Here is a 22,348-nt window from a genome sequence, read left to right on the forward strand (position 1 = left end):
CTTATGCATGGACTCATCTTGCGTATAAATGATAAATCCTAATAACCCCCGGAAGTGCCTGAAATGAATGAGTCAAATCTTATATGAATGTAAGAATTAAGGACTTGGGTCATTCTTACATTCATATTATAGCGCCCTCTCTCATCCTTCTCCCATCTCTATAGCAGAATATCATGTACATGATTCAAAGAATGACCCAAGTCCGTATGATTCAAAGAACGACCCAAGTCCATCACACAAAATGGCCTCTCCACAATTAATGTAAATGTTAATTGTCATAATATGTTCTAATTTGTATATACAATGTTGACTTCCCATCACAGTTAAATAGAATTTCATTGGACAAATAAAAATAATATGAAGTTTTTGTTAAGTTTACTCGAAATGGTCTTTCATGGACTTGGGTCGTTCTTATATTCAGATACTCATATGCCTAATAGAGTCCCCTTTTCAATTTCTTAAAAACCGTGTACACACTCTTCACTTTAAACTTTAGTAACTTTAGAATCGATAATGCTACTGCTTTGAAAGTTCACATTTATCATGGACAGAATATGTTAATAAAGCATGCTTAATTTCAGCTTAATCTGATAATCCTTTCATTGTATTGCTTTGGTGATTAACATCCTGTTTTTTGTCCCGTTCATCGCGCAGCTAGCACGGCTTGGTAAAGATTAAGTGCTTGAATAGACCCTTTACTTCAGAGCCTATTTTCTCAGTTCACACTTTTCTAGAGAGTGTGCTTTCTTTCCCATATTTAGATAGGTTAGAAGACTCCATTTGAATTCAGTTATATATCATATGAAGAGTCTGCTCTTTTAGAATCTGCCCTTGACTAAAAATCCATGTCTGGCGACTTTTTGTTGGTTTTGTGATGCAGGGTCGTAATGTTGGTCTGTTGGAATAACATACATTGTGATTTGATTTTGTTCGAAAAACATATCCTAAAATAGGTTAGGAATAAAGTCCTGCTATTCAAGTTTCTGCTGCATGATCTTCATCCATGTGTTTGAATGTAGGGCTATCTACTTTCCACATCATATTTCGCAATTATTTCATACAATGCGATGATCAAATTCGTTCTCTAATTCAATGAATAGGCATCATTCCAGTAGTTGCTACCATATGACATACGTACACATAATATACGTATACACATTATGATATACGTATTCATGAATTATTCTCGGACATACAAAGAATTACATCAATACACTCAATACACAACTTTTTTCCCCTACACATCGTCATGTGGATCATGTCTTGTCTGCCTGTATCAGTTAGAGCACTTTAATATTGTTTTCAGCTCTTAAGATTAAGTGGGCCCTAGTTATACTGTAATTGCCATAGTATGAATTTGCACAGATAATTTTCTTTTACCATCAAAGTGAACTCATCAACCTGCTTCTCTTATCTTCGTCTCCTCCCAGTGCTGTACCTATCCAAATTCCTATCTTCTCTCACTCACGATCTGAATTCTTTCTCACATATCTATTACCTTGTCAAGAAAGTCAGCATGGTCAGGTTGCGGATTCCAATTGAATGATTATGTCAACTCTTAAGCATAAAATGTTACAATAACGATGATAAGTGGGTAGGTATTAAATCATAACTGAAGTTTTTGATAGGTATTAAATCATAACTAAAGTTTTTGATAATAACAAGATAAGGGGCATAGCTGCATTGCGTTCATGACGTACGATTACATTTCCAAAGTGGTTTAAATTTCCTTATTTTGGTTATAGGCGAGGGACTCTATCGATTGTTTATTTCCTCTCTTTGATCACGATTTCGTATGGTGTCAGCAGACGCCCAGCGATTGTCTTTGGGATGAGGTTGATAAGGCTCTCACTCTCCTTGCCCGGTACCTTGGAGAAGGTGTAGTTCTGGAGGAACCAGGAGAAGATGAGGAAGAGGTCGGCCTTAGCAACCGCCTCACCGAGACAGCTACGGCGACCCGCTCCGAATGGCATGAAGCTGGGAGGGTGTTGGCGGACTGTGCCGGTCTCGTCAAGGAAGTGCTCTGTTAAGGAGTGTGAGAACACGCAAAAATATCCATTGACCAGAACCTTAATATTGAACTTGGTCTAAATGTTTCACAGTCAGATAACAGGTTCACACAAATCCCGAAAGTGCCGATACCTTGCGCCTAGCGACATACTATGAGGCACCATCATCCACAATACTTTGGCTTTGACATTGCGTGTACCTTCGGTCCAGCAGCAATGTTGGATTCTGGTGCTGCGGTGTTGTGCTGGTGACGTCACTTACTGATTATACACTTTATCGTGTGCAATATACGACGTTTTGTTGATACTCTGTATTTCATGTCATACTTCTGGTCATCTCAACAAACCGCGGCTCACTTTGTCGACACTTTTCCCACCATTCGGGAAACATCGATCCTCAGAAGACCACATGGACTAGAGTAAACAATTTGTCTTTGTTTCGCATGTCTCCAAAAAGGTTAAGCCTTTATGGAGAACATCAACTTTTTCTGATAAAAGATAGTCCTACTCTCTCATACGGTCTTTTGCCGTGTTTGCATTAGAGGGCCTGGATTTTGTGTCCATCAAACGTGCCCACCGGGTCATTGAATTATATTCTAAAAATAGAAAAGTTATGTGGAGGGCATGTACCCCTATGAACGTATTTCTGCCCCCTTTAACAGGAAAAAAATATGTATCAGGTATTTGAAATTTTGGAATGTTAAAGTAAAGATTCAACATTCTGAGACGCATTTGAGTGCAATATTTGTAAATTTTTCGATAAAAAAACCCGAGATATGTTGGTTATTAATCATTGCATTGAAAAAGCACCAACCCCCTCCCCCCCAACAAAATAAATGTTCAAATTGATGGGTGATTTTAGCATCGTCGAATCAAATTATCTGAATTATCTAAATGCAGAGACAGAGGCGGATGACAGTATGAAGGTGGGAGGGGGGAGATCCACACACTTGATCTTTGCATTTCTAAAATTTGAATTTCAACCATGTGTTGAACACATAAGGGAGGAATACTGGGAAATTTTTTATCTTGATCATTATCATATTTATCGTTATCAATTCATGTATTTCATTGCAACTCATTGCAACTGATTGACAAATTGCCCTACATCGACGTAAATAAGCACTGAATTGATCAGTGTCTTAGTAGTAGCCATGATAAAAAATCATGGGCGTACATACTCGAGCAGGATTTGAACCTACGACCTCATGTATTTCAGTTGCAAAAACACAAGACAAACACCCCGCAGCGTGCGGCCATTGGGAGGAGAGTTGATATTTGTAAGCTCTGTAATCAATTAAATGTTCTATTCAAGCAGAACCTACTCGCCAGCGGGAGGAGTACGACCCCCCCCCCCCAGTTTACGGGCCTCATAAATCATATATATTGCAGTTCTTTTCCTGTCTCAATAAAGTACCCCCTAAAGTACTAAAATAGCAGGTAGAAAAATGTCCCAAATACCCCGAGGACCAGGTCCTATTACCTACCTGGTTTGAAGGAGTCTGGGTCATCCCACTCTTGGGGGTCAAAGTGCATCGAATAAATGTTGGTTATCACAATAGCTCCTTTGGGGACGACGTAATCACCTATATCATATCAAAAGAATGTGAATCATTATTACCGCATCTATGAGCAATGACCAAAGTAACCATGTTTAATACAGAAATTAGATATCATCTTAGCATATCAGGTAATATCGAACAGTACCACATGTATATTGACTATCACCAATGACTCTGGTCTGCTGAACAAAGCCTCAAAGTTGTAGCCCAATAGAAGTAAAAGCTGTGGCTCAGTGGAAACTAAGGACTCTCAGTGTCAAGGTCTTGAGGCCATGTCGTTGTGTATGAAGCAATTATTGCTTCCTCAGTGAATACATGAATATATGAAATATTTATTATTACTGTATAGAGAATAATGGTTTTGATGCCTTCTAATTATAAATTCTCCAATCCAACTGTATAATGGTGTGCAAACTGTTAGGCGTATTAGGACTTTTGTATAATGCCCTAGAAATTGTGCTTTGGGGCTTTTCTATGTAAGAATTGAATGGTAAAAGCAAACGATTCAGCAACAACAACAAAAATAATTTCACTTTGGCATGTACTGCATTTACTATTTTCCTTTCAGGAAATCGTTTTGGTATAGAAAGTGCTAGAGAGTGAGAGATATACAGTGCTAGGATTAGAAAAAAAAAAGTGTATTTGATTCCTCTTTTTTGTGTAGGTGACTTGGAATTACAATAAAATGGAAGTACACTACTTGATCAGAAATGTATAGCTAATCATTCCATACTTCCACACTGGAAGTAGTTCATCCCCAAAATATATTCCTTTTGTATCTTTCGCTAGTGTTTTAGGAGGTACTGCAGCTTTTAGTCATTACTTAGCTATTTTTAGAAGGTGACGAATGAATTTGAAGAACCTGACGATTAATACTCACGTATTTTGGCATCACACATGGCAGCATGCGGCAGGGAGACAGGACCGATCGTGCTGTACCTCATCACCTCATACAAAGTGGCCTCCGTGTACGGCAGCGTCCCACGGTCCTCAATGGTTGGCACTCGATCACGGCCGACCACGGAGTCGATCTCTGCCTGGGCCTTCTTCTGAATCCCGGGGTTCTCGGACATCAAGGCAAAAGCCCAGTACAAAGTGTCAATGGTAGTCTGTGTCCCAGCTGGATGCATTCGCACAAAACAACAAACACACAAAGGAGACCAACACGAGAAGATTTATTCACTGCCAAAGCAGTATTACGAAAGCAAGATATTCAGAAAAGAAATTGTGGGAAGCAAAGACTTGTTTATAAATTTATAAAACAGCACACAGTTTCCATTAGATTTTCATGATATCCCTTCATCACGCATGGGTTTAGGCGCACCAACAAGTAAAAACCATTATGCTCGAAAGAACTGATTGCATAGTTCCTTTGTGAACAATAAAAGGAAAGTGGACAACACTACCTATATTCACACGATTGTATTGAGAATGAAGTTAAATGCATAATATTTTCAAAGGAGGGCAAATTTGACATGAGATAATAGAAAATGAAAGATTAGCAGCGTTCCGAACTGAACTTAACAGAAGTTTACATTGGGTGCATTCGCTGATCATTACGAGATTTCGTAAGAGGCACAAGATGAAACGTTTAATTCAGCTTACTTCTATTCACTGAATGCGAAATCTTGCTCATTTATAGCCTACACGAATTGAGACAAAATTTCAATTGTTTTATAAAACAGCTTGGATGTAAGCTGCCATTCATACAAGCCAAGAACGGAAAACACCCCATAGGTTTGGTAGAAAGCATAAAAAGTGAAAGTGATGCACATGGTTTTGACGTCATCGTGGGCTATCTAATATGGGTGTCACCAGGGGGTGGGTGCGTGGGTGTGAACGCACCCCCCCTTTTTTTTTGCTTATCAGCTGAAGAAATTAGAAGTGGAATCAGAAAGTTGCGCTGAAGGCTCTTTTTGGTGGTTTTTTTTTTTGCTTGTTAACTGATGAAACGCAGAAGTGGAACCAGAAATATAAACGCACCCCCCTTGAAAAAAGCTGGTGACGCCCCTGTCTAAAACTGTTCGACGGTATTCGTACGCTCGATTGAGAATGTGCAATGACTGGGAACGTGAAGAACTGTTAACAACATAACGTATGTAAACTGATTAAGAAATAATTAGAAATACTGCGAACTGTCTTAAGATCGAACATATTAATTCCGGGTTTTACATAAACAACACTATAGAATTTCGGTTTGTGTCTTTACCGGAAAATATGTCCAGGAGTGTCTGCAGGATATGGACATCAGTCAATTTATCCACGTCCTCCCCTGCTCGCTTTGCGTCTTCTTGGGCCTTGAGCAACATGCTGTAGAAATCACTGATGTTGTCTAAAAAAAGATAGTGAAGGAATAAATCTTAACTTATTCATCATGCCAGTTTGCTAGCGTGTTGTATAGGACCCTGCGACCATGATACATCATATTTTGATCTTGATCTTAAGAAAAAGCAGTATATCTGTGCTACAGACAAGTGTCATGATTGAGAAATTCAAGAACTAAAATAATGAGTGGATAAAATATTGAAACGTTCTTATCCTCGTTTATTTGAATGTTCCTTGGAAAGATGAATCTACTTCATTCGATAAAATTATTGCCTACCGATAAGATGAGATCAAAATCTAGTCAACTGCATACAATTTAAGTACCTCACCAACAGTTTCACACTATTCTTTCCACCAGAACTTAGTGATTGTCGGCCAGCCAGAGGAGCCGAGAAAGAAACCTGACTGAAGCTGTTTTTTGAAGTAGGATCACCTTGGTCACGGTTGGTAATCTTAGTAATAATAGTAACCAAGGAAGTAGTATATCTCCTTGATTTTATATTTACAGCATTAAAACATTCACAATACATGTAATCACTTGTACGTGTACAAGTGATGTGCGTGTGTTTCTACTTATCATGTATACAAACAGCAGTGGTTTGCTCAGTTCCCTAGGCAAGGGACTGTATCGTCACTTCCCAGTCCTTCGCTTACAAGGATTCAGTGTTTCCTTAGTGGTACGTAGTCAAAAATGATCGTAATTCTAATTGTGTTGCTACAATATTTCACTCAAAATTGCAACAAAGTTTACCTGGGTCGTAGGCTTGCCGTTTATGTTGTGCCAGTTCGGATTTGATGAATTTCTCGAAGTCTTTTGTGAGATCCTTCATCAAACGTGGCCCGCTTGTAGGGACGTACTTGGCCCAGGAGAAGTAGTCGGCTGCAAGACCAAGACCGAAATTGGCGTTGAGCTCGTCATTCACCTGCATCCATTCCTCAACGTTGGGGTCGTGAAGGGCGTAGCTGGATTGACAAAGATCGCGATATATTTGAAAGTGAATCGAGATGAATAGGGCGCAAAGAAAGCATTTCGGAGGATCATTTCAATATTGAGAATTGGGTAGGTACATATTACGCATAATATAGCAATTGTGCATTGGCCCAATCCCGTTGGACCAACATGTTGGTCCAATGTCATTTCAGCCGTCTGGCCAACATTGGCCCACGTGAAGTTTGACGTTGGACAAAGGTCTGTACAATGTTAGACCAACGTTATATCAACCATTATTTTCCAATTTGAATGCACCGTCGGCCCAATATTGGTCCGACATCACGCTTGTACATGCGCCCTACATCAGAGACTTGACGTTGGTGCAATATCACTTTGGCCGACGGGCCAACAATGGCCTAACAGTGAAAGCTTGGCGTCAGACCGACGTTGTTACAATGTTTACCAACCGTCATAAACATGACAATTGTCCAACGTCACTCTGGCCGGCGGGCTAACAGTGGATTGGCAAGAAAAAAAAATGAGCCAACGTCTTGTCTTTGAAGTTGAGACAGCGTAGTATTGCTATCTGGTCAATTCTGTACATTCTATTCTTGTTAGTATATTTTTTCTAACAGATAAGTGCATAACCCTAGTTTTATAAAGTGACACTTTCATAGTGGCAGTGCTTTGAAACATATTTACTAACCATATTAGCCGTTATTACACTTCATGAAAATGAAAACACATCTTCGTAACACAATTGGAAATTGTGAAAAAACAAAGCAATAATGTAACTGCAATTTCTAAGACAGCTTATAGTCTTGTCCTAGCACGACTACTTGATTAAACGTCTTTTAACTACTGTAAATCGTAGAACATTCTATGACGTTATCCTAACGTTTGCTCAACGTTATACAAACCATTTTCCACGTGGTAATGACGTGGAGAATTGAAATATCTTTCACCTCTTCATTACACATAGAAGTTGAAATTGTGAATAACTGTAAGCTCTTCCTTAAGCAGTTTAAAGTTTAATCTCGGTGTAAATACTTTTTGAATTAAAGATGTTTGACATATTTTCACTATAGTTTTAAAACGGCAGATTCTCCCTTATAAATGTTCAGGATGAATATTGACGTTATCCTAACATTGGACCAACGCACGCGTAATAACCACCTTTCCACCTTGTAATGACTTCATCGAACTATAGGCCAACTTTATACAGAACGTACTAAAGCATCATAGCAATGCTACACCAACCACATTCAAGTTCATGCCAATATTGAGCCATTGAACCGACACTGACTTCAACTCTCTGTCATATTGCTTAACATTTTGACAATATGGACACTGTTATACATGACACATGCTATAATCACCCAAACGTGTGCTAAAAAAATAACTATACTCTTTGCCAATGAGCTAGCATTTAGCAATATCCTAGCAACAGTTGTAACTAGCTTATGTCTCAGTCATTCAAACGTAAGCAAATAACTATTGGTTTGAGGGAATGGTAGAGTCTGGTTGAGGTGAGGATTCAGCTTTCAACTTATTGCAAGATACCTAGAAGGCACTCTATCAAAAATTAATGAGCAAATCATTCTAAGAGAAATACAAAGTTGAGTTCCACCTTTCATCAGGATTGCTTTGTTTAAGATATGTTAGCCATTTAAAAACCAGTTTTAATCAAATAAATATTAAATTCCCCTTTAAGTTATGTAATCAAGTTCAAACAAATTCATATTTCCTAAGATGTTTCTCGTCATATCAAAGAAATATCATTAAGAAAAAATAAGTCCGAAACCCAATCCCTTGAATATTTTTGCAATCTTTCCTTAAATGATATACAATCTGGTCACAAACTATGATCTGGCCGACCATTGCTACCGCCATGACCGCTGGCCCACGGTAGGAAACCCAACCAGCATCCATCGTACCTCAGTGACAAAAGTAAGACGTTGACCCAAAGTTGTGCCAATGTTAGTTCAAGGACTTTGATCTCGCAGACCTTTGCTCACGTTGGCTACTAACGATCACCGTGCATCAATTACAAAAGTAAAACGATGGCCCAACAACGTTCACCGACCTCGAAATTGCCGATCACTGCCAACGTTGGACCAATATAAGATAACCAACGTCTATCCACCGTGATTCATTATTGACAATAGAAAGGCAACGGCCCAACGTTGCACTAACGTCAGATTACCAACTACGGCAATGACGATCATCACAAACGTTTGCCAAACGTAGGATACTCAACCTATTTCCACCGTGCATCAGTGGCAAAAGTGAGACAGTGGTCCAGTGTTAAGCCAACGTTACTGCGACCATGCCGGCAATTGCCAACGTTGGCCCAACGTAGGCTAACCGACTAATATCCACTGTGCATCAGTGACAAAAGTGAGACAATGGCCGAACTTTGTGCCAACGTTAGTTTCCAAACTTCGTCTTTGCCGATCATTGCCAACGTTGACCCAACATACGTAGCCAATAGATGTAAGTTCTGATTCATCCATTCAATAAAGTTACAACATTAAATAAATACAACTGTCGATCGGCGCATACACACAACCGACGTTATTGTTCGGAGTAAGTCGTCATCTCTGGATTACAGAACTGAAAACCAGCTACATGAAGTCGTTCTTGAAATTGAAACAATAAATATAGATGCATTTATTAATTTTGCACCTCTACTCATACGATACAACCAATATCAACCGTGCATCACAGACGACCATAAAGACAGTGGCCCAACGTTGGCCAACGTTAGCTTAACGACTGCGACCGTTTCGACCTTTGTCAACGTAGGCCCAACGGAGGACTGCTTTCTGGGTATTGACAAAGTATTTAAATTTTCTTTATATTTTTCTCTCCAAATAGATTATGTATCCAGAAATATCCAGATGTAAAAAGATGAAAGGAAATGATGAAGAAGAATCATTCGGTTACATCGCTTTTTGTTTTTACTAGTGTCTCTCCCCAGCTTTCAATATTAAGCACAAATTTAACCTCCTCCTTCATTCTTCACTTTCCTTCCTCCCTTCTTCTTTCATTATCTCCCTCTGTCTTTCTTATTTTAGTTATACACATTTTAATCAGATTTCAATGGAAATTTAGTTCGGACTAGATCCGAAATTTGTCAAGACTGAAAAATCAGATGATTCTTTTAATCCGTAACTGAGATGACTGGATGGCCGCGCAATCTTTTGAGATATTCATCAAAATACAGGGATTCAAACATGATATCTTGCGGACGATACGTTTCATGTTATGCCCATATAAAATACGTATTGCTTCAAGGCTGAGTTTCAATTTCAACCATTTTCAAAGACGTGATCCGCACATGCAATAAAAAGGGCACATTCCAAAAGCTTAAATTGTCAGCTACAACATGACTACATTTTTAAGAAATCCGTGGAAAGATTATATCTTTTTTTTTGTCGATGAAGGGCATTTTGACAATCAGTTACAACATATCACTAATATAAACATCACATAACATTTACAAATCGATACACATCACGTGTGCGTAAGTGCTTATTTTGTATGTGTTACAAAGACCACGGAGAGACCTCCTTGCTAAGATCACCCGTGCTCATGTCGTATATGTAATACCTCTTTCCAAAGCACATCTGCGAGAGGACATTGTACATGATCAGGGTGAGGAGGAGTCGCGGGTCGATCGGTTTCCCGCCATTCTCGGCCAGCTCCTTCTCCACCTTCGGGTACACGCTGGAGACCAGCTTTTGCAGGGGCTTTCCGGTCGCAAAGTGCCTTGATAATAGAAATGAAAATCCTTAACAAATGATATAAGATTGTATTTTTTATGCAAGATAGACTAGGATCATTTGGCGTGAGACATCGGGAACTCTATATATAGCCACGAGTCATACGGGAGCGTGTCACGAGCTCGACCATCACGAGTCCATACAGCCCACGAAATGAACAACCCCAAGAACTCGACGTCTGGCAAAATCGACCTAAAAGTAAGATACCAACCAAACAAGCTCACCAGTCAAAAAAGTCCACGAGCTCAGACACTAGATTAATAAGGCCCACGAGCTCCACACTGGGCAAAAAGGGTCCATGAACTCGACATTACATCACGTTGCTTATCGAGATCGTTGGGCTTATTTGCATAGTGTCTTGCTCGCGGCCCGTATGACTCGTGGGTGTATGACTCATGGCCTTTTTTTCAATGTCTAACTTGTTGGATGACCCCGAGACATCAAGGCATGTTGTCGTGGAATATTAGATGAATCATTACATAATCAAATGGCGACTAACACAGCATACTTGCCGTGATACCTTGTAAACTTCTGCCGATATTTCCTCTAATCGACTGCTTTTACGGGACAAACTGATTTTCATAACATCCGTGTTTTGATAGTGAACATGGTGAATCTTTTAGATATTGACTCTTTTCAAGCATGATCTAATTTCTGACACAGTTTTCTCGTGCGCCTTGAAATAAGACTACCTTAGGAGTATAAAGTAAATCGTCCCATTGTTGTACCTGAGTGCCGTGTGTCCTAGTTTCCGATGAAGCTTCCACGTGTCAGAGTACGTGCTGAAGGCAATATCCTTAAACCCATCCGTGAACAGCTCCACTGCGACAATATATCAAAAAGCGATGATAACATGGTTTCATCTGGAGTTAAGGAAATGAAACTTTAGCTCCTCCTCTTTGAACATCCCCACACGTGCTACAAGTACCGACTCAAGTACCGTATACATGATATCCGGTACATGACTGCACTTATATTCTGCACAACACTTCGTGATTATCACCACAACTGAAATAGACTCATTACCTTCGATTCTTGTACTGATAATCATCTACTACTCCTGTTTTTCTAAATAACTATCAAATGAATGGGAACTTTATTCCAATTTCCGATAAAGCAAATGTTTTCCCACCTTCAAAAACATTACTATAATAACATATCAAAAAAGATTAAAAAACTAGAAATATCACTATATACGGCGCCTGGTATGTCTCTGCCATATCGCATTATCCCAGTAGGTTTACAGTATAGTTTATTGACAATGTGAGACAACATTATGACCTGATTAGCAAATAATCGTATTCTAGTAAGCATACACCAATTTTCACAACACTTAAGGTCACTTTTAAAATACAGATAGTGGGTGAAATTTTAGCATTTTACTAAACCTTTCACCCAATGGCCCAAACTTTTCCTACATAATAATTGTGTGGCAACGTATACATATACATGTACCAAGTTTTGTTATACGGCAAGAATTGAATATGCAGTCATTCATTTTCAGTATATGGAGAAAATAATGTATATATGTAATTTCAGCATTGAATAGTACAGTTTTAGCATTTTAAGGTGACCTTTGGCCCTTGACCTTTTGACAGAAAAATTCCAAAGAGAATAAATTTCAGGCAGTGCATGTATTATAGTAAGTTTCATGAAGACAGCTTGAATCATTTCAAATACATGGAGTAAAAAATTAAAATTTTATATTTTTCACTTAACGTCTGACCTCTGACCTCTGACCCCATTGCCCAAACCCGGGAAACATAATGCCTCCGGCGACACTTCTTGGCGGAGGCAGAAACAACAACAAATCCAAACAAATAAGAAATGGAGTCAAGTTTGGAAGCTTCGAAACATGTTTTTAACGCAAGAGGGCAGATTTTAACGAGAAAAACTTTTTCTTCGAAGAGAGGATTTTCCCCCAAAAGAGATTGTTTCGCCGGTAAGGCAATATCTTCTCATGAGAGAGAATTTTTAAAGATTTGTAAGAGAGTGCGTGCGCAACTAAGGAGAGGTTTTTTTTTTTTTTTTTCACAATAAAGAGTTCTTTCCAACAAGCGAGAGTTTTTCTCCTCACTAGAAAACTTTTTTCCCCATTAAAAGCTAGTGTTCCTCCTGAGAGATGTCTTTCGTTGTTTTTTTTGCAAAAAAAACAAACAAGAGTTTTCCTCATATGAGAAGAGATAAGTACAGGTGCTTTGCATCAGTAGCATAACATCTTAGGGTTAACGTGGGTTAGGCAGTATAGCGATATTTTGCAGCATGACAGAGACACATGTCATCATATCCAATACATCTCTTGATAAAAGTAATGATTACTCTTTCTTACTTGAGTAGAGATCAGGGCGTCCGGCGAACTCCACACCCTGCTTTATCACAGCCTCCTTTATAAGGTCTTTGCGATTTAAAACCACCATCCATCGCTGTCCAATCTTGAGGCCAAATATGTCACCGTACTTCTTGGCCCATTTACCGAACACTACCTCTGGGCTGTCAGTCATGTCTTGAATATGATATAAGATATGGAGATGCAGAAACCAAACTGGCTGTTGTAAGTGAAATGCATAAGATTAAAAAATAATGCAACATAAAAATCCATATTCAATTTGATTTGCTGTTGCTGGCGCCAGTAACTGATTCTACGGTCGGAAATGGTTTAACCCTCCTTGTGCCCAAAATGGCGGCCATTTCCCGTTTTTCTCATAACCCTGCAAATAAGTAACCCCGATACGCACATGAAATGTCTGAATTTATATTATGAGACATAAGGAACCCAACGAAATACTTATTCGGAGATCATGAAGCGTGTAAGTACCAATAAAACCGCGCGACTTATTCCCACATTTCTATCAACACATTGCTGTTTTTTAATTCAATATAATGTTAGAGATTCAGAAACTCAGCGGAATCTTTACCTTAAATATGCACAACCAGGGTATGGGTTGGGTTGGATGCATCCCCACCCCACCCCCTCCCACGCTCTTGGGGAAGGGGGGGGGGGGGGTGGCGGCCTGTACAATCATTGTTGTCCAAATTAAACCTGAAGTATATGCACTTTATCGTTGAATTACAATCATAAAAATGCAAAACGTTCCTCGCTCGGCCCCTTTCAATAAGACTTTGAACACTAATGTCTTTTGAGATTGATAAATTTCTGAATTTGTCATTAAAAAGTGTGCACTAGATCTTTCACTTACAAAATGTAAAAGTTTCCTCGTATTGGAGGGTGATACGCCCTTCCTGACCCTTCCGCTCTCAGTTCCCCGATATAAACTAAGTACCCCTTTGATTAACAATTCCCCAATATTGCATCAAGTATAAGTGTAAATAATATAGTTATTTTCATTTCAAGTGTAAAAGCTCCCTCGTGTTGGAGGGGTTTGGGATTCTGAGACTATGGATTATCTACTCTTTGAGGATGGACAATTTTCTCAATAGAACACGTCAAGGGTGCACCAGGCCGTTTAATGACGATCATATAAAAATGCAAGCACTCCCTCCAGTGGAAAGGGATTTTCCCTCCCACATCTTCCACCAGCTCATTGCCTTGGATATGCTAGTCTTTATTCTACCTACACTTTTGATAGACACAAAAATCTAGTATTTCATCAACAGTGGGCACCTTCAAACCCGAGAATTTCAGGTCTGAAAAAAGAAGAAAATTCCCTCTTGTGGGAGTGTGCATCAACTCCTACACCTCCCCGGCATATTTCCATAATACATATTTTCTCACTTTTATGATAAAAACAGATATCAAATATTCAACCAAAAGAGTGCGCTCAATTTCTGAATTTCAAGTTGGAAAAAGCCAAAATCTCCGACCTATGTGAAAGAGTATTCTCCTCCCACACTCTCCCCTTGCCGACACTATCCTGAATACATATTTTCCTAACTTTTTTTAAATATGAGAATATATCGAATTTATCACCAAAAAGGTGCACCACATCTTTGAATTCCAATTCTTAAAATACCAAAATCTCCCTCGTGGTGAAGGGGTCAACCCCACCACCCCACACTTCCACCAATTATCTTTGTGTTCCTTTTTTTGAGGGAAACAAAAGTCTAATATTTCACTAATAGAGTGGATCAGATGTCTGAATATCAAGTCTGAAAATGCAAAATCTCCCTCAATGGGGGGGGGGGGGGGGGGATCCCTCTGCCACACTCTACCGTTGGCCGTTTCCTTGAATACTACTTTATATTTTTCTTACTCTTTGATGGAAACAATTCAAGATGTTACCAAACGTGTGCACTATATGTTCATCCTCAATTCTAAAAAACAAAACAAAACAAAACAACAACAACAACAACAAAACTCCCTTGTGTGGGAGGGGAGTATCCCTCCTCCAGGTACCAATAACTATTAATGTCCTATTCTCCGATTTCTATGTATTATTTATGTAATCTACATGAAATGAATAATATAATTTCATCACTATGTTTTTAGGTGGAGCAATAAACTGCACCACAGAAATGTACTGTCATGCTATAGATTACACATTAATTTGTAGCACATATACATGTAGGCACTTATTTTGAACATGTATTTGGTACAGATACCAAAAAGAATTGTCTTTACTTCCTTAGTTATTATTGACAGTTTCAAATGGAACTCATCTTCTGGTAGACATCAAATACGTTGGTAAAAAAAGGGGGCTAGCACTAAATGTTCATCTCATGTGCTTGAGTTGAATGTGGTAAAATATATCGCCTTGTAGTAGGCTGCCTATTTAGCAACAGAGTTGATGGTTAAATGATTCGTTACAAGGACATCTCCTTGATTTTTAACATTCACATGATTTAATTTGTATACTTTAAATTTTTTTTTTTCGGAATACTTTCCGGATGAAAAATCACATGATAATCATAAACTGATATATATTTACATAAATGCGAGATTAAATGGTTATTGCCGGCTATTTTGCACGCCATTTTACATTTTAGGAAGAGCTCAAGCGGTCTTATCGGTACTTGCGTGCTTAAACATTTCTTTTATTGTGTTGTACCTGTTTCAAAACATATATTTAGACATTTAAGTTTTGTATTTGGGTAACCTGGTTGAAAAGCTATGAGAATGGTAATTGCGTGCGTCAACATCCCTTAATATGTATTTTATTGAGTTCTTCATCCTTAAAAACGTATATTTAGATATCAACATTTTGTATTTGGGTTCCCTGGGTGAAAAGTTGTAAGAATGTCAGGAAATTTCAATTTTTCAATTTCAATTTCAATCTATTTTCATATTTCTCGATGAAAAATTACATCAAATATAACAAAATCAAATGAAATACATGACATACATAGAATATTGTAAATATATAAAACATAATAGTGGTCGATCTGTTAAGTTTGGAATCTGTGAATTAATGCTAAAGAAATATGAAGGAACCCACTTAAAAGCGAGCTTGTTGAGAGTAGGTCCCAGTTAAAATCGAGTTTAAGATTGAGAAGGTGAGCACGGGTACAACAATGACCGGAACATAAGAGAAAAACAAAATAAACAAGTATATTATACAGTTATATAGCATGACGGCCATGACGGCCATTGTGGACGCAATTTTGGATTATAGTACTTGTGTGCGCCAACTTCTCTTAATATGTATTCTATTGAGTTCTTCATGTTTCAAAACATATTTTTAATAGACACTTAAATATTATATTGGGTTGCCTGGTTGAAAGGTAATAAGAATCTCAGGAAATGGCAGCCAGTGTGGACGCTATCTTGGACAACGGTACTTGTGTGAGTCAACATCCTTGAATATGTACTTTATTGAGTTCTTCATCCTATAAACGTATATTTAGACATTAAAATTTTGTATTTGGGTTCCCTGGGTGAAAGGTTGTAAGAATATCGTGAAATGACGGCCATTGCGGACGCAATGTTGGATTATGGTACTTGTGTGCGCCAACATCACTTAATATGTATTCTATTGAGTTCTTCATGTTTCAAAACATATATTTAGACATTAAAATTTTGTATTGGGTTGCCTGGTTGAAAGGTTATAAGAATTTCAAGAAATGGCAGCCAGTATGGACGCCATCTGGGATTACGGTACTTGTGTGAGTCAACATCCTTTAATATGTATTTTTTTTTTTGAGTTCTTCATGCTTCAAAACACATATTTAGACATTTAAATTTTGCATTGGGTTCCCTGGTTGAAAAGTTATTAGAATTTCAGGAAATGGCGGTCATTTTGGACGCCACTCGGATCGCGGAAAACTCTCAAGGAGTACTTATAAGTACTTTCAGTATGTTATTCTAGACATATTTTTGGACCTATCCTAATAAAAAAACAACAACAGATTGTTACCAGAAATGTCCAGGTTTACGCCTATTTTGACCGAACGCTCTTTGATTATAATGACAATCATGCAACGTTGTCCGGACCGTATCATACATACAGGTCCTATCGAGGGAAGAATGAGAACGTTGTTTAATATAAGACTTTCATCAAACATAATCAGTCTGAAATGCTGCGAGGTATTTATTGTGTAATGTACAGTTGGAAAGGATTGAATAACTACAGGCAATCAGCTTGCCGAGCATAGAGAATTACAAAAATCCCTTACAGGACTGTCAAAAAAGGGAAAAAGTCTTCCTATCAAGGAAGATTAAAAGAAGATGGTAATAAATACAAAAATAAGCTAAACCAACCCTAAAACAACACCAATTGTTCTGTTCTATCTAACTCACCAAAAATGCTACCCACAATGGGAAGACCCCTTGGCCCGGGCGGGAACTTGTTTGGTCGGCTGACGCTCCATATTGCCATGGAGACAAGAAGGACTCCAAGAGTAGCTGTGACGGTCAACCCATTGACCTGTCCGAGACTGGACTCCGTTAGGGTTCCTAGGAAGTCGATCATGGTGGTGACTGCAGCTGACGTAGCTGACTGATCCGATTTCTTCGGTGTGTAGTGTGGTACACCTGCATGCAGTTGCTCTAAATTAATCAACGCTATTTTGAATATTAAAAACAGGGAACATAGTATAATTTTCCTTAACTTGAGACATAGTCAGTAATACCACTTGAAATTTCAAAAGAGATTATAAGGATATACCTATCAACGTGATCCGAGCAAGAGCGCCGCAACACTCTTTTTACTTTTATTTTTACTTATTTATTTATTTATCCATTTTTTTTTTTGGGGGGGGGGGGGCAAAATCTCGACGGGAGCACATCTATGCGACGGTGTGAGATCCTCGGCGATAGAGCAAAGCGACCGAGCAGGGTGAGGGTGTTGGAGGGCGGAATACCCCTCTCCCACGGTAGGGAATTTTTTTAACAGCAGAGTATAAATGTCGCGTTTACAGAGCATTAAAAAAATTAAAGAGAATTAAACAGAGTACAAAATCACTGCGAATGAACATGATTAAAACTTACGGGCCTCAACGAGGGAGCGACGTGACATCTAAAAACACATTTGTAGGGAATTAAACGTAGTTAAAAAAACACTGTGAAGGACTATGATTATAACTTATGAAAACTATTCATTTTACTACATGTAAGTACGGGCAGATTGGGCGAGGGCTTCGGTATCTAGCCTTACACGTCTGATCAACTTAATTTGTATTACGCTATTATTGGCTCAAAATAGCAAAAGTCACATTTGTCGTACAATATCCTTTCAGAAACATTTATTTGTACACATTTATATGCGCGAACGACGCGAGCGAGAGCTCAGAATCATCGTAACTTGTCGTTATTAAAGTATACGTACACTGATAGCTGCTTCTACCGATGATCCATTATACATGAGTCAAAACTGTTGGAAATGTTCATGGTAAAGTCGCTAGAGTGTTACTCATTCACCATCTTGGGATTGACCATTACCTTTAAGATCATATGGTGATTAGCCTCTGGGTGCATTGCGTGCATAGGCTAGGTCAGGGCCAGCATACATTTGTGAGCCACTTTCACTTTGACATTCGGTTTTAGTCACAAATGTATTCATTAAAAGTTTAAATGTGATCGCATTGTTAGAGTAATGAAAAATTATTCTTATATTGTTAGAAAGCTTAAAATAAAAGACAAAATGAAAAGATTTACTAAGGGAATGTTTCAGGGGCACATTCGTCGACGGACGCGAGGCTATTATGCACTAGATTTACTTTTAAGTGTAAATGGCCCGTTAGGGGCGAAAATTTCGCATAATGAAATTGACAAGTTCTAGACAAGAAATTTGTCTTAATTATTTGTTACAGAGACACATGGGGGGGGGGGGGGGCAAAAACTCGTTTTGTTGCCCCCTCAAATATGCATATATCTATTTATCTATCTATCTATATATATATATATATATATATAATTTTTTTTTTTGGGGGGGGGGAGGGGGTAAGTAGCCCCTCTGCCCCCCTCCCCCCACTTCCGGTGCCCGTGACCTCACTTATTTTTTCCTTTTTCCTCAACAAATTGTGTCGAAAAGGCAAGAAGGTATCTCTTTTAACAGGGTTGAGTAAGATGAAAATAAACTATCACTCTTACGTAACAAATACCACTCTGATCGCCAGTAACTATTTTTCGGTAGAATGAATCTGTAACTCGTGTACGGTTAACCCGGTGCAATAATCAAGAGTGGACCAAATGTTTGTCCAGCCAAAACATGAATGCAACGTACAGAAAATCTAACCGAATGGTTCATTTATTTACCCATTATAAAGCACTAGTATTAACATATGACAATAAAACTTTCACTCAAATAATCAGTTTCATTGAGTACTATGAACAATTTCAGTTTACCCTTAAACCAAAGTAAAACGGTGTCTTCAATATCGAAACTACATTTTGCCTACTACATTGCAGTGCTATATAACATGGCCTTATCACATCCTTGCATAATATTTGATGTCCTGGTTCCTTTAAAAGCATAGCACAATGATTTTTAAATCATGGTGTTATAAACCTTATTTTTCCATTAAAGAACATTTTCGATGTATTCTGAAAATGTATTTCCTGTAGAAAACAGACAATCTGTAACATATAATTTTAAATTTTCCGGAACAGTGTCATGCAGTCAAGATAGTGTGTTACAGAGGATCATTTTCATTAACGATTTACGACAGAAAGTTGTAATACTATCGTAACAACAGGTTTTCTTAGATTTCAAAAGTAGAATATTTCTAGGTTTAACTTCTGTTGCAGGGATAAAGAATAACGATAGGGGTTTGTCTGAATCTGTTAAATGGAAAAAAAAAAAAATCAAAATTGAATATCTAAATCAGGAACGTTGTCTGTAAAACGTTTTCCTATATCAACAATGTAGTTACTGAATTCTTCTGCGATCTTTGGAAAGTCATCAATTTGGATACCATTACTCAAAATGCGTTTAGGAGGTGATTGTCCTACGAGAATGATTTCTATCATTATGAGATCTATCTATCTATCTAGTAATCCACGGCAACCTTACACTTCTGTTTTTAAATGAGTAATACGCGATGATGTTGCTGATGTGACAACTATAGCCATGGTAACCCCGAAACTTACCACTGGAGACTTGCCTGAGCGAGCAAACGTCACTTGTGCAGTATATATACACAATTATAATTAGGCAAGAGAAATTTACCTAACGAGGTAGGAAAAGAGATGTTGCAAGGTTTTTGGGATGGAGCAATTTAAAAGGAAACGATTACATTACTAGGAGCGAATCAAAGGCGTACTCACCCGTGCTTGCCTACGCCCTGTCGAAGAGCTGACTAGTTTAGGCTTCGTGACAGAGCCGCACTATAGGATGTGCCTTATCCATGGTTATTGCAACATTGGACAAAAAATTTGCAGCACGTACGGCTGAGTTGAAGTTGACACAGACGGATGGTGAAGAATGTATTGATCAAAGGTCCAGACAAACTAAACAAGTTATCAGGAGGCATTCGAGGTCCCATGACTCTACGTCATTGCTCATTTCAATGTGAACATTACGTATGCATACGTATATATTTGCATAGGCCCAGAGATGCAGAGTTCAAAAAACTTTTATGAATGAGATTTTCATGGCTCGGCGTTTCAGCACTCGCGCCCATGCGCACGCGAACGAAGAGGGTGTCACCCCTCCCATGGTAGGGAGCTTTTTTTAGAATTATTAGCTCTTAATGATGCGATCTGGTGCATACTTAAGTGACTATTTCTTACTAATTTTGAAAGACAAAAGGGAAATATACCTTCAATTGCAACTATCACTTGAATCCTTTGAGCTATGCTCCTTATTTTTGGCACAAATTGCAGACTTCACCCGATGCGTGAGAAAAATGGGTGCCCTGCGTGAGACAGGCCCTAAATGCTCGAGTCTCACGCAGAATGCGTGAGACTTGGTAGCTCTGTAGGCCTACACACTTACGTTCATACATATAACACACAGATATTGATCTATAATTACATACACACATACATACATACATGCACGTATGATTGCATGCATTTATACGGGAAAAAGAAACTGGCCGTACAATTCAAAACACATCAAACTTTTCCCATATAGTCTCCATTACGATTTCATGTTATGTATCATAAAGATTTTTTTTTAGTCATGATTGAAATAGTGCAATACCTATTAAGTAGAAAATGATGATTAAATCTGTTACATTCTACATGTATTCATAGACAGTAGATTTATTAGATGACACTGCTTCATGATATTATTTGCTACCTCCGCACAATTAGAAGTAGAACGTGGAATGACAGCAAGATTATGCAGACTGCTTTGACTAGGCTTGTGATCCCTTAGAGTTTACTTTCACTTTCGTCTAGATGTGTAACTGAATGGCAGAAAAATATGTCCTTTATCTTTGGACGAACCCAAGCATAGATATATAAGAATACACATACCATATTTTGTTCTTTGGTGAACTTCCGTCAAAATACAGTATACGTCGTGCATACAATTGTTTGACATGTCGGCTATACACTGTTCATACAATATTCTGATCAATTGCTAATCGCATTTATTTGACTTCATGCCAACATTATTAGGCTTGTCCCGTTTGCTGCACAGTGAACTTCAGTTTTTATTTTGTTTTGTTTATGTGTGTGTGTGTTGTTGTTGTTGTTATTGTTGTTGTTGTTGTTTTTTTTTTTTTTGGGGGGGGGGGCAGCATTTTTGTCCTTGGCTAATTTTTTTTTTCCAAATACGTTAATAATCTATTCACACTGTTCCCTCAGGATAACTGCATTTATGAATAGATGACTGACAAATTCATAAACGTTGTTGATACAAAACGGTTTAACGAGACATTTACATGATTTATGTCCATCTGTGACTGAGGCTGTAGGAATGAATATGTGTGTGTGTGTGTGTGTGTGTGTGTGCTCCACGTGTGTATAGGGAAAGAACGAATATCGGGTAAGTGAAGGCGAAACAAAACGAGGGAAATAACTAAAGATATCATATGAATTCGTGATTGGGTTGTAATTATGTGATATTGACGAATTTTGACGATTACTGTTTGTATATAATCACATACTAGGCACCTACACAAATATATTCAAGGATTTGGTGCATACAATAGTTTATAGATTTGCAACTGATTGACAAATTGCCCTACATTGACGTAAATAAGAACTGAATTGATCAGTGTTTTAGCAGCAGCCATGCTAAAAAAAAAAAAAAAAAAAAAAAAAAAAAAATCACGGGTGTAGGTACTCGAGCACGCTTTGAACCTACGACCTCCTGATCTCCGGACAGGCGTCATCTCCACTAGACCTCCGAAGCTTCCGCCCGATAGCAAGTGTTGGTTCTAATC

The 22,348-nt window shown here is 38.3% G+C and overlaps 1 protein-coding gene across 1 annotated transcript; it reads right to left on the reverse strand.

Moving 5' to 3' along the window:
- Positions 1 to 1,766: 1,766 nt before the first annotated feature.
- LOC140226281 (steroid 17-alpha-hydroxylase/17,20 lyase-like) lies at positions 1,767 to 17,481 on the reverse strand. The gene is made up of 9 exons (XM_072306778.1): positions 17,310 to 17,481; positions 12,945 to 13,118; positions 11,344 to 11,437; positions 10,443 to 10,601; positions 6,648 to 6,859; positions 5,781 to 5,903; positions 4,452 to 4,691; positions 3,497 to 3,595; positions 1,767 to 2,023 (listed from the first exon to the last, which is right to left on the reverse strand). Exons 1-9 carry the CDS (start codon positions 17,479 to 17,481, stop codon positions 1,767 to 1,769), a joined length of 1,530 nt encoding a protein of 509 aa, XP_072162879.1.
- Positions 17,482 to 22,348: the final 4,867 nt, after the last annotated feature.

Source organism: Diadema setosum, chromosome 3 (genome assembly GCF_964275005.1).
Source record: "Diadema setosum chromosome 3, eeDiaSeto1, whole genome shotgun sequence".
NCBI lineage: Eukaryota > Metazoa > Echinodermata > Echinoidea > Diadematoida > Diadematidae > Diadema > Diadema setosum.